Source organism: Phodopus roborovskii, unplaced genomic scaffold (assembly GCF_943737965.1).
Source record: "Phodopus roborovskii unplaced genomic scaffold, PHOROB, whole genome shotgun sequence".
NCBI lineage: Eukaryota > Metazoa > Chordata > Mammalia > Rodentia > Cricetidae > Phodopus > Phodopus roborovskii.
In genome coordinates, this window is record NW_026125444.1 from 19425400 (window position 1) to 19439242 (window position 13843).

Below are 13843 nucleotides of genomic sequence, written 5' to 3' on the forward strand. Positions count from 1 at the left end.
GCAAGCCAGTAAGCAGACCTCTCTCCATGGTCTCTGCTCCAGCTCCTGCCTCTAGAATCCTACGGTTTGAGTTCCTGTCCTGACTCTCCAGTGATGAAAAGCAATATGGAAGTATAAGCCAAATAAAACCTTCCTTCCTTTCCCAACTTGTCTTTTGGTCATGGTGTTTTGTCGCATCAATAGAAATCCTAACTAGACACTTCCAAAGTTCGATGGTGTGGATGAAGCAAGACTGGGGATGCTTGTGTGAATGTTATCAAATGTGAGGTGAACAAGTTCTAAAACAGATCGTTGGAGACAAAGGAAAGGGGTTGGAAAGGGGGGTGAAAAACACAAGCAAAAAGGAACACACTAGCGACTGAACCATCTGAGGAGAGGAAAAATAAAGGAAGCAGCAGGGGAAAGTACTGCAAAAGTGACTGCCCACAGAGACCCCCTCGACAGCCTGAGCGAGCACCGAGAGATGAAACTACAACCCCCAGAAATCTTAGCGGCGTCCTTGGCCGGACGTCGGTCTCCTAGGCAACGCGTGTAAACAAGATGGCAGCCTACGAAAAAAATCTCTCCAAAGGGAAAGCATCCTCTCTCCAGGGAGGCTTGGGCGCTTCTCGCGCTGTAATCCAGGCAATACTGGCGCTCGCAGCAAAACATCGTCGGACACCATGGCCTCCTTTTCCCATGGGACAGAGGACGAAAGGGACTTTCAAAAGCGCCTCCTCCTACCTCCTCCAACAGCTCATCCACCGATCTCAGGAGATGGAACAGCAGGGCGAAGAGGAGTCCGAAGAGTCCGAGGAGTCAGAAATGATGATGAATTTGGAGGTGTGCCTTGTCCCGCTCCCACCCGCATCCTCACTCCAGTCCCCGGCTCCCTGCAGCTGCCAAGCCTGGCTGCCTCAGATGCAGCTTGCTTCTGCCCCTCTGCTGTCCCCGGCTCAGTCCACTCCTTTCAGCCAGGTGCCCCTTCCCCAGACAGCCTTTCTTCGCTGCTCATTTCTGTTCTCCCAGTCCTGCTGTTCTTCACCTCCTGTCTGGGGGGCGAGGTGGTGGGGAGCAGAAACCCTCCAAACCCTACCTTCTTTTCATGGTTTCTTAGGTATCAGATTACATACTGCCATTATGGGGGGGAAATGTGTATTTGCGTGGAGGTTATGGGTTTAATGCTTTCAAAATTACCCCTTGACAACGTTACTACCTTAGTATCAAGAGGCAAGAGTTGGTTTTTGATATTCCCATCATGTCTCTTCAAACTGAAGTACTCTGCAGGCTTCTCAGTTGTGGGCTCATCTTCCTCCTTCCTCCAGGGTGAAAAATAGCTTTTTTTTGGGGGGGGGGAGATAATCTAAATGCTCTCTCAAAGACCAAATAACTTACAAGTATGTGGGTATGTGTCTGTTAGAGCACTCAGCACACCTCCTGGCCAAGAAGGGAACCATGGCATGTTCAAGAGAGTCAGCTCACTCTCACTCACCAGAGTATGGGGTTATGGGAGTGTTCCTGTTTTCTACTCACCTAATGCCACTTCTCTTTAACGCTTGACTCTGTCCCCACACACTGTCCTCCCTTACCCTCTGTTCCTTTCCCCTTTGCCGCTGCTTCTTTCTCGTGGCTTCTAATGATTCCTTTCCAAAAGCATACATTGATTTGCTCCCCTCTCATACAGAGTTAGGCTTTTCTCTTTGTTTTAGCTACTCAGAATCAATATTTCTCTTAATTTCAGCTTTTACCTTTATATCGGATCCCCTTTCTTTCCTTTTCCTCCAGCATATAAATTGCTTCAGCTTCTTCGCGTGTGCCTGTCATTTCCTACCTTCTCCTCACTCCTGGTCACTGGCCAAGCTCCTTTTCTGGTTTGTCTTATTTCCCATCCTTCCCCGTCTAACCTTCCGTTACTCTAATTCTGCTCTCCTTGGACCCTTTTGCCCGCTCTGACTATTAGGCCGACTTTCCCCCCACCCTCATCCCTCATTTCGTATTTCTTTTTATATTTCTCTCTTTGGGGTCTAGTTACATTCTAATTTTGCTTGAAGTTGATGCAGAAGTGTGCCGGACATGGTTTGCCTACCTGCACTGGGAGACAGAGATGGGAAGGTTGTCATGAGTTAGAGGTCCCCTGGTTTACCTAGACATTAGCTAGGAACCTTGATGAGAGAACCACACAATGAGATACTGCCTTAGAATATAATAATAATAATAATGATGATGATGATGACGAATAAAAAACTCAAACAAACAAAAAGCCATTATTTATTTTATTCTCCCTTTGTTGGTTAATTTTGCTTCCTCCGGCTCATGACTACCATAAACGGTAGCAGTGTTTTTGCTCCTTTGAAATGTTTGTATGGTTTCCACCACCTTCTACCCCAGAGGGATTCACAAATGAACCACCAGCATACTTTATGATTCTAATTAGCAGAGGCTCCTTGAGTATGGGTTCATTAGTGCCATCGTTAATGTGTCTTTCAGCACGTCATTAACAAGGCATAGAAGGGGCCGTTCAACTGGGTAGTCCTTGCTGGTTTAGGGAATATGTTGAGAAAAAGTTCATCACTTATTCCAGTTACATTTTAAATATTGATACTGGCTTTGCATGGTATTTGCTTAAGTTTTAAAATGTGGAATGAACTGCAAAGTTATAAAAAGTGTATGTTCATGTTGAATGGTTTATTTCCTACATCTTTCCCTGATTACCGGTAACAATTGGGTAGTCATAACCAACTATGCAGCTAGCTTCAAACTCCAGAATGAATTTAAGGGAAGCAGTTGAGGCCAGCTGCTTGGAGTACTCCCTTTAGGATGAAAGACTTGTGGATGAGACCTGGGTTAGCCTCTTGTTAGTAGCAAGATTTTGAAAAAGTTCCTTAGCTCGTCTAAAACTCAAAATACCAGTTTGGTAGTCTTCCTTTTCTCATAGGGTAATTAAATGATGTCCTATATGTAAAATGTTTAGCATAGGACTGGAGGGAGGGCTTTGCAGGTTAAAGACACTTGATGCCAAGCCTCATGATCTGAGTTCAAGCCCTTTGACACCTTGATGGAAGAAGAGACTTGTCTGCCCAGATTTGTCCTATGACTTCCAGACATGGGCTATGCTGTGTGTGCATGTGCACAAACACACATACAAATAAAAATTTAATAAATTTTTAAATATAGTCCTGATACTATAATAGTAACTCACATTTTTAACTGCTACCTGTAACTCATTAAGTGATTTTAGCCTTACTGTACAAACATTTATGGAGTGATTGCTTAATAAAAAGCATGCTTTGACCCCAAATTTGGCACAGGAAAACCACCCTTTGCCAGTAACTCAAGGTGAGCAATCACGCCTATTCACTGGGATAGTTATAGACTTCAAATTTAGTTTACACCCAGTTTCGAACCAGGGACCTTCTGAATGTTAGTTAAACGTGATAACCACTATACTACAGAAACCCATGACTTTAAATTTAGTAAGAGACTAAAGTTTTCAACATAATAATATCTGGTAGGTAGAGTAGATTCTTAGAAGTTATAGATGTAATAAATAATAGCAGCAGTTACAATAGAAGATGAAAGCAGGAAGACATGCATAGTCCCTGCTCTCAGAATGACATGGGTAAGTCAAGCAGCTAGCACCTAAAGTGTCACATAGCTGCACTCAGGAGTTACAGGTAAGAGCACAAAAGGCGGCTGAGATGGGGCTAGGTTGTAGAGGGCTCTGCTCTGTGCAGAGGGACACACACATGGCATTTTAAGCGGTTCTGTGCTGAGCAAGTGAATTTGGATAAGAGGATAGTAGGGTTCTAGAAATCTCTATAGGGGAGCAGGAAGAGTGGGACTGCTTGGGAATACAAAGTAGGTTAAAGAGGGGCTTATTGTGTGGAGCGTTGCCATGGGGATCTGAGAAAATGCTGGCAGTTGTGCCCACCCTGATGTCCATAGTTATGGTTACAAACAGGCCCTTCCTGCTAGAATATGTAAGGAGGATTGGGGTGAGGTCAGACGACCTGCAGAGCTCTAGGTGGGGGTTAGGGAGGATGGCAGGTTTGCCTCTACCCAATTACCTCCTGGGGTTTACATAGGACACCGGCACTTTATGTACAAGCATGGATATCTTCCCTGCTTGTGAGCAGTGTAACAGCTATGGAACACTGGCACATCATACATGAATTAAAGCAATTGATGTGTTTCAGGCACTGTGCCAAGATATATATATATATATATATATATATATATATATGTGTGTGTGTATGTGTATGTGTGTATGTGTGTATGTGTGTATGTATATATACATATTATACATATATATGTATGTATGTATATATATATATATATTTTTTTTTCATTCTCCTTAAAACATTGAAAGAAGGGATAGGAGAGAAATGATGACCTTCCCAATCTTCTAGCTGTCATAGCTGAACCTATGAAACAAAGTAACAATGGACAGACTAACATAGATGAGGGGTATAGGTATATTGATTTTGAATATTGCATGCATTAGGGATATCATAGGAAAAGATTTTTAAAAAAACTATTACAGGCTGGGTGATAGTGGTGCATGCCTTTAATCCCAGCACTTGGGAGGCTGAGGCAGGTGAATCTCTGAGTTTGAGGCTAGCCTGTTCTACAAAGTAAGTTCCAGGACAGCCAGAGCTACACAGAGAAACCATTTTTGGGGAAAAATACCCCCCCCAAAACAAAACTAAAAAGAAGATTTTATTATTTTTCTGTAGTGGTCTCCATCTTTGCAAACAGAAGTTTCCTTGGTGAGGGGTAAAGACTGCATTATCTGTGAGTGTAAGGACAGATGTTTATAGATTGTCGTTAGGGGATATGCTGGGTTAGTAAATTGGTGGTTGTAGATTTTCCTCCAATAACCACAATTTCACTAGCACTGAGTAGTTAGAATTCCAGTGGGGCTGCAGAGATGGCTCAGAGCACCCAGAGGACCTGGGTTTGATTTCTAGCACCTACATTGTGGTTCATAACCCTATGTGTAACTCTAGTCCCAGGGCATCCAAAGACCTTTGTTGACTTCCACAGGTACCAGGTATGTATGTGGTACACAGACATACATGCAGATAAACATCCATCAGTTAAAAATAAATAAGTAAACAGGCAGACAGGTAGGTAGATAGATAGATAGATAGGTAGATAGATAGGTAGGTAGGTAGGCAGGTAGACAGATAAACTATTACAGGTCCTGCAGAAACGATTCAGCAGATAGAGCACTGTTGTTCATGTAGAGGACCCTGGTTTGGTTTCTAGCACCCAATTGGTGGCTCAAAACCACCCATAACTTGTGTTCCAGAGCTTCCAACACCCTCTTCTCTTCTCCTTCGGTACTGGATGCATGTGGTGCACATACATATGTACAAGCTACACATAAAATAAATACATGTTTTAAAAAATCTATTACAACTATTTATTCATGTGTGTGCCACATATATGGAGATCAGAGAGCAAGTTGGAATTTGCTGTCTTCTTCTGCCATGTGGGTTCTGGTGACTAAACCCAAGTTCTCAGGGCTGGAGGCAAGTGCCTCCTGCTGACCTGGAAACATTTTTATGTGCGATTTGAGAGCTTACACATCATGTTAACAGGGGAAGGGTAGAGGGAATGTAGGCCACTTTGGGGGGGGAATGCTTTTATGGAAAGATACGAGAGCTCTTAGAATAGATGGGAGCTATGAGCGTGTGTGACAAAGCTCGCTCACTGTGGTGTCGGCCTCTCTTCACTCCTGTGGTAAGGGTCAATCTCCTCCAGTTGATGAAACTCCTGGGGAGGGGATTTATAACAGTCGAGTTCCTTTTGAAGGATCTGCCTCTCTGTAGATAAAAGCAGTTCAGAGAAAGCCTCCCCTTGCATTTTCTGTGTTTTTTTTTTTTTTTCCAAGTGCCTTCAGCTCAAAACAATCAATATCCCCAAAGCAGCCTACTTTGGAGGAATGGTGTGTCTAGACCGCCTTTAAAGAAAAACATACTTTCTGTTTAAAGGTAAAAGAATGAGGCTCGGAGAAAGCTTTACCTCCCCCCCAAGTCACGTGGCAGAGGTGGGATTCAAACTCACTATCTCCATGTGGGCCATATTCCCTGGGGAGAAAGACTCTTAGAGCAACGTGAGTCTTCATAGTTATGTCCTCAGGACCAACAACCCAGACAGCATTCTTGGTTCCTGGGTTAGTAAAGAACTAAAGAGCAGATGCTTTCCCATCGCAGTTTACATGAGCATCATGGTTAAGTACGGTATGTATCAGTGTGGCTGTCGTGATGAGCGTGTTTTCTGCCATCATGCTGATGTCAGTGTCCATGTTGGCCATTATACAGATCAAGGCGGTGGCCATGCAACATAGACTGCTATGAGGTCTATTCTCTCTGCCATTACTGGGGAAGTGCCATGCCCATCCATTGGCTGTAGGCCAAGGGCAAGCTTCCTCATGGAAGCCACTGCCACTCGTTAAATCATCTTGTAGATTAGATGAATATGACAAAAGTAGATACTAGAAAGCGAACTGAGGACTTGATTTGTTCAGCAGGAATACCAGTTTTCGAGGCATTATTGTCTTCATTTGATGTAACCATCCTTAGAGGTGTGGGCAAACAGCCCAATGCAGAATCACCTTGGGCGCAGACAGCTTGAGTTTTCACTCCATCTCTGTCACATGCTGTCATGTCATTCTGAGCAAGGTCACCTCCAAGCCTTAGTTACTTCATCTGTAAAATGGGGATGGGAGTGCCTACTCCAGGGCTGTCAGAAGCATCGGCAGTTTGAGAGCAGAGCTCTTACATGGGGCTGCTAGAACGGGTGTTCCTATGGCCACTGTGTTCTCTCAGCATCGAATACCACATGCAAGTGACCCCCTGAAAACTCAGTGGCAGCAAGACATGACTTTGATGGGCATTTACTTAACTGTGTATAGTATGTGATGTCTTCCGTTCAGCCTTTTCTCTGGGAGCCGGAAAGGACAAAGTAGATGGCTGCCTTTCTAATGCGAGTTCTTCGTCCACCATTTGCTTTTTGCAGGAGGAGTTTGATGGGGTCCTGAGAGAGGAGGCTGTAGCCGAAGCACTCAGCGATTTGGGATGGTCAGGCCGTGGGACAGAGCAGGTCTACCTCAACCTAAATTTATCAGTGAGTATGACAGGGCCATTGCAGGCTGGCAACAAGGACAGACCTTTTCATTTTCTTTGGTACTCTTGACTCGTAGTGGCCCTAAACCTCAGGGCCTCATGTTTGATGGAGATTAGTGACTTGAGATGAACAAATAAATGTTAGACTTCAGAGAGCCGCATCCTTCCGAGCATCAGTTCCCCACATTCCTTTGTTTTCCATTCTCTTTGCACCCTCTTTCATCCTAAGTAGTCTATATTATAGTAATCAATGCTTTCTTCAGGAAGTTGAACTTGGATTTGTAAGACCAATCAAAAACATCCTAAGAGTTTTGCTTAACTTTCTGAGTCCCAGGGTACCAAGTATTCTGATACCAATTTTCTCCTTACATCGAGAAATAAGTAGCTTTGGGCATATTTCTTTTCATAAAGATACCCTATCATTAGAACAAAAGAATCTGCTGATATTCTTCAGTCTTCAAGTTTTCAATCTCCATCCTGAAGTAGCACAGAATCTTGGCTCAGCTTTGGCCTTGAGGGGTGTAAGAGCTGACCACCCACAGTTCAGCTTCTCTGCTGTTGCTCATAGCCCTAGGAAAATATTTTAACTCTTTTGTTTCCATTAAAGGAAGGAAGGAAGGAAGGAAGGGAGAGAGGGAGGGAGGGAGGGAGGAAGGAAGGGAGGGAGGAAGAAGGAAGGAAGGAAGAAGGAAGGAAGAAAGAAGGAAGGAAGATAGGAATTAAGGGAAGGAGGAGGAAGGAAGGAGGAAGGAAGGAAGGAGACATGGGGGGGTTAGGGAGCTGTCTCAGTGGGTCAGATGCTTGCTGTGCAAGTGTGAAGGCTGGGGTTCGAATCCCATGCATGCTGCCATGGCAGCCTTGTCTAGATGAACAAGTAAGAACCGAGTTCTGTGAGAGAGGCTGCTTCAGTATAGGAGGTGAAGGGCGATTGAAGAAGACACCTCCACAGCTCATGTACACACATGCATGTGCACCGCTTACACACATGTGTACCCACACTCATACAGATATGCACTCTACACATACTTTTATTTTAAAAGCACATTGAAATTTTACTATCGCTCACTCCTGACTGGGCTAATGCATTGCTAGGGTGTCCTGTCTTGGATTTGTACTAGTAAAATACCCAAGGACTACTGAGATGTGGCCACCTGTGCTGGCTTCATAGTATGTCCTGCGGGGTCAGCACACCAAGGCCATCATGCTTTTCCATCACTGGCAGAGTCTAACGTTCGGTGGATGTCATAGGCGCTCAGGTGTGACGTGTGGAGTTCCCTGTACACGCAGCATTGCGTCAGACACTGAGACGGTGTAATTCCAGCAGCCAGTACAGACTCATGAAGATCCATTTCAACCAATAGTCCATTTATGGATGTAGTGCTGTGCCTTAAGTTGATCTGCCAAAAAAGCAATCCTTTAAATCTTATTTCAGCCGGAGGGATGGAGTTTAACTTATTTTGCCACTGACCTCCTTCCTGTTGAGATGTTATGTGCTGAATTACTTGGCCTCAATAAACTGTCTCACTGAATACACTTTCTGGTTCACTGACTCCTCCCCCCCATCTCACTTATGCTACACATAATAATAATAGCGGTTATTATTATTTACTTGACTTTCTCTAATTACTTGTGCATATATCTTCTCCCCTGCCAAAGTCCTAAATTCTTAAAGGCAAAGTAAAGCCCGGCCCCTCCCCTGCTTTCTCATCAAGCACAATGATACACACACACAGTAGGCACTCAGAGCCGATATGTCTCATGTAACAGCCTACGTAAAACAGACATCACTGCCCTACAAGAGAACTTGCTAGCAAATGACTCTTATTAGTCATCTTTGGCTGTGTTTACTGCCACTAGTAGAAATCTTTATTCCATGGGATCAAATCCCCTCCTAACTCCACTTGAGCTCCCATGAGTACCATTTTCTGGCATGAATTCTGGACACAGCCTCAGCAGAGTTGGAGACTGCATCTCTCAAGCTGCTCTGTGACTTCAGGTTTGGCCATACATCTCTCTGTTTTCCCCAGTCTGCCCTGCAGCTGTGGATCTGTTGGGATCACTGTGAAAGAGCTTTGCAGCTTGTGTTGTTAACGATCTCCTGGTGGCCTGTGACATCTTCCTGAAACTTCGTTTAAACTCTCAGCCCTGGCTTTTCTTTGGTTAGAGGAAAACGTGGTCTTTATTGCTGTTTTATTTTAGACGGCCCTACTCGTGAACGCTGCTGCCATTTACCTTTTTATGTGGTGAGTTCTTGCTGCTAACACTGATTTCTTAGGGTAATAATTCTTTTCTTCTTTTTGATATAGGGTCAGCTTCAGACTCATGGAGATTCACTTGCCTCTGCCTTGATTAAAATGACGTGCTACCATGCCCAACTGATTTCTTCTGAAGGAATACCTTCTTCTTTGTCTCCTCCTCCTTCTCCTTCTTCTTCTCCTGCTCCTTCTCCTCCTCCCCTCCTCCTCCTTTTTCTCCTCCTCCTGCTCCTCCTCCTCCCCCTTCTTATTGTGGTGGCTCTATAGCCCATTTTGAGATCCCATTAGTAGCAGGCCTTAGATTTTATTCTCTTGCTTTTACACTTTGGGAAGAAACTCTGGCTTTCTTTCCATCAGCGTCGTTTCTAGAATTTGCAGGAAGGCAACACTGTAAATGCCATATTAAAGCCCTTCCCCTTTTCTCCCTCTCAGCACTGTGATTTAGTCGACATCAGCATTCTGTGTGGCTATGTTCACCTACAGAAGTTGAATCTTTCTGCAAACAAAATCGAAGGTACGTGATTGTCAGCCGAGTGGATTGATCACTGAAATAGTGCAAAAATGTACAGGCTACAGAATTTAATGTGGTTTAATAATACTGAGCTTGATATAAGTGATTTGTAGATCAATTTACATATTGACTTACTGCTTTCTGTGGAGAGAGAGACAGAACAAGAGTGTGGGGGGGGGCGGGGACAATGATCCACAAATGACGAGAAGACAGGTTGATCTTCAGTGTTCTGACACAGTTGGGGTGCACCCAGGGAGCCCCACAGGGGTTGTTATCCCTTTGATACTCACACCCTTTTCTTCAGCTAGTTATTTAGCTCAGAAGAACCGGCTTTCCCCCACCCTCTCATGGACATTTTATGTTGCTTTTACACTAACATTTTCATCCTGGCTAGCTCCTTCTATTATTGTTTAAGTACCAAGACTTCAGGTGTCAACCCTGCTCCCCATCGCCGTGTATTTAGCTGACCCTTTTGACCACACCATCTGAAATTATTTGCATTTGTCATGACACCTTCCTTCTTCACACTTAAAGAACATGTCCTGCAATCATCATCATCATATTTTCTTTAAAGACTGGTCCTTGTTTTGGATTTTCTGATCTTATTTGATGTAAATACTTATCTCTGGCCTTCTTTCTCCACTGAGTGTCTTTCTGCTTGCTTCTTTTACCTGCCTTCAAGGAGACCTTAATTCTACTGATAATAGTCTCTCAATTTCATTTTCCAATTCCCCTCATCTGACTCTAATAATTAAAATTCATTCCTTGAGTGCAGGCAAGCACTGTATCTTACCCAAATACCACTGATGGAGAGCCGGTTACATTGTTTTTCCTATTTTTTTTATAAACCTATTTTAGAAAATTGCAAACATGAGCAGAGAAAATTCCGGAATGAATACTGAGGCTCAGCAGTAATAGGCAGGGGGCCAGTCTTGTTCTATCTGCACCCCTGCCCTGACCCTCTTCCTCCAAGTTACTTTAAAGCAAACCTCAGATCATGTGATGACCCAGCCACCAGGAAGGCATTTAAGCCGGCACTGGCAGGAATGCTCGGCCCACCCCACACCTACAAGGTTGATTGTGTTCTGCCCACCTCACAGCTCTGAGATTGATTGTTCACTCTTACTGAATAAGAAAGTGCAGCCTCATGGGAGGCTCTGACGATGCTCAGTGCCAACAGCAAGCAAAGACTTAGCTTCGTAGCCTGCCACTCAAGGTACTCTCTGTGCACAGCGCCCTCTCTACACAGACCACTCCTCCTGGGTCCTCCATGACAAATTCATCAGGAGTCAGAGCCTGCTGTGTGTTGGTATGGCAGTATGTTTTTCTTTGGGGAGGATGTCAGCCTTAAGGGTATCCCGAGTTAGCCACATTTAAACTTTCAACAGAACCACTGTGTGTAGTTGGGGGCCCGTACAGACTGCTGAATCACACCCTCAGAGGTTCTGACTAAGTAGAACCGGGGTAAAGGCTGAGAATTTACATTTGCAGTAAGCTGATGCTGCTGGTCCAGAACCTTTGGTGTAGACATAAGGTGCTTTTGCCATCTGGTGGACTAAGAGGTTACTACACCAAGGAGGACCGACATGTAAGTTAGCAACCAAGGGACTGTCTCTGTCACAGTGATTTTTAAAAAAACGTTAGCTATGTAGACCACTTCTAGCAGCCATGTACCTGAGTACAGAACAGGCAGATGCAGGGCTGATAGGTATAGACTGCTAAGCATTCGATGCCCCCATAGGTTTTGTCCTTGATTGACCCATGGATTTTTTTTTTTTTTTTTTTTTTTTTTTACCAAAAATGTTACCATCCCAATGCACCACCTCTCTGAGAGATGTTCACAGCTAAGATACTGTGTAACACAGAGACCTGGAGCAGAAGTTGGTGGGCATTATCTGGCTTCAGAGAGCGTTGATCTGGCATGCTAATTACTCTTCTGTTTCTGTGATAGACGTCTATGACCAAGGCAATATAGAAGAAAGAGCGTATTTGGGTTTGTAGTTCCCGAGGGTTAGACTGCGTAGAGGTAACAGCATGGCAGCAGGCAGGGTGGCTGGAGCTGGAAGCTGAGAATGAACGGGGAGCAGTGTGTGGGTTTCCAAACCCCAGAGCCCGCCCCCAGTGACACACTTCATACAGCAAGACATACCTCTCAAGCCTGCCCAAGCATCTCCACCAGCTGGGGACCAAGCCCGCAGGGTCTATCCCTCATTCAAAGCATCACAAAAACACACCATCTCACACTGCCAGCCCGTGCAGCCCAAGACGCAGCTGGTGTGCCACCCTCTCCCCCTCTGCATTTGCCTGTGCCCCTTGGCCTGGCCTGGCCTTGCCTGTCATCGGCATGGCTGTCCTGGTTCTCTGTGTCCCCCAGAACGAGAGAGCAAGGAGTGCTACCACCAAACCACTGCAGGTGGTGAAATGAATTGCTCACACCAACAAGGCCAGAACCCCTACCGTGGATTCTTTCATTTTCTGGTGCCTGCCCAGTGTGCGTCTGCTGCCAAGAGAGGTGGACAGTGGCGAACGCTACGTCACAATCCCAGTTCACGTGTGACTCCATTCGTGGCCTCCATTAGCACAGTGTTTTACTTAGCACCAAGTCTGGGGCTATCTGCTTGGGGTAAAATGCAGAACTCAGATGTTACTCTCAAGCCAACCCAGAGTCAAAGCACAAGTCACAGATCTAAGTCACCTCAAATAATTAACGGGATTTAGGATTAAGTCCACCTAAAACGAAATTGAATTAGCAACAGAGGGTGGTATTTCCAGTCTTCTGAAAAGACCCAATTCAGTTATTAGGAGCCAATTAGGAGCATCCTTTAGCTTCGCATCCTTCCCTGTAAGGCTGGTGATGTTTGAAGCCCTTAGGGGTGAGCAGATTGTGGGGAGATGAGTGCAGGAGTCCCCAGCCATTGGTTACTTGGACATCCCAGAAATACCGGAGCTGGGAGAAGTGGCTAAGCCCTGGGGAAGAAAGAGAGATTATTGGCTCATAGAGAATTTTACACATTTTTAAAATGACTGTTTAAGTCAGCTTGTAATGTGTCAGGTACTGTTATGACGAATAAGAACGAAGTGTGTTTTGTGGTTCTTGTACCCCTCAGCTCCCTCATCTCCTCCTACATCCTCATTTCCTCGTCCTACACCTTTAAAATAGTTCACATATCACTAATTTGTATTAATTTGACCCAGCTGAAACATTTGAGATGGGCTTGCTTAAAAATTGGGCACACTTAAAAATTATTCTGACATGGGTGGGGTGTGGTAGCACCTTTAATCCCAGCACTCGGGAGGCAGCCACAGGTGAATCTCTGTAAGTTCTAGGCTGGCCTGGTCTACAAAGTGAGTTCCAGGCCAACCAGGGCTGTGCAGTGTGATCCTGCCTAGAAAGAAATACGTGTTCTGATGTAAGGTACTTAATGACTTTTTCTAGTAGCTTGTTGATTTATCTTTTCTGCCCCCAGATTTGTCTTGTGTGAGCCACATGCCTTATCTTCTAGAACTAAATGCTTCCCAGAACAAGCTGACTACCTTTTTCAACTTCAAGCCACCCCAAAATCTCCAGGTATACTTATCAATACACTAATCACACACGGTAAGCGGTTGCCATGGTGCTTATACAAGCAAGAGAGAATTAATGAAGAGAAGTCAGAGGGGACAAGGTGTAGAACTTACAGTGCGGGTGTCTAAATTGAAATGCAGACAGGTGTGTCACTGAGATGTGCCACCACCGTACAGCCCTTGCGAGATCTTTGCTGAAACCTCACATTCAAAGCACATTTACCTGCTTCCTTCTGTCCTCTTGGCCATATTTTATTTCAGTGGCCATTGCGTCTCTTTAGTTACAGTAGTACACTTCTATCTGAAACAGCGATAACACATTTCCTCGGGGCAAACATTGTCCCCTTCCTTACCCAACCTTTGCTTTTTAAGGAAATAAGACTTTTATTATTAGTGAGCTG

General features: G+C 44.7%; 1 protein-coding gene across 1 annotated transcript in view; it reads left to right on the top strand.

Annotated features, from left to right (window-relative positions):
- The first annotated feature begins 540 nt into the window (after window positions 1-540).
- Window positions 541-13843, top strand: part of Lrguk (leucine rich repeats and guanylate kinase domain containing) — a 69560-nt gene continuing 56257 nt past the window's right edge. Inside the window, exons 1-4 of the mRNA XM_051175889.1 lie at window positions 541-822; window positions 7006-7113; window positions 9800-9881; window positions 13346-13446. Coding sequence (XP_051031846.1) covers window positions 541-822; window positions 7006-7113; window positions 9800-9881; window positions 13346-13446 — 573 coding nt within the window. The remainder of the gene's footprint in view (window positions 823-7005; window positions 7114-9799; window positions 9882-13345; window positions 13447-13843) is intronic.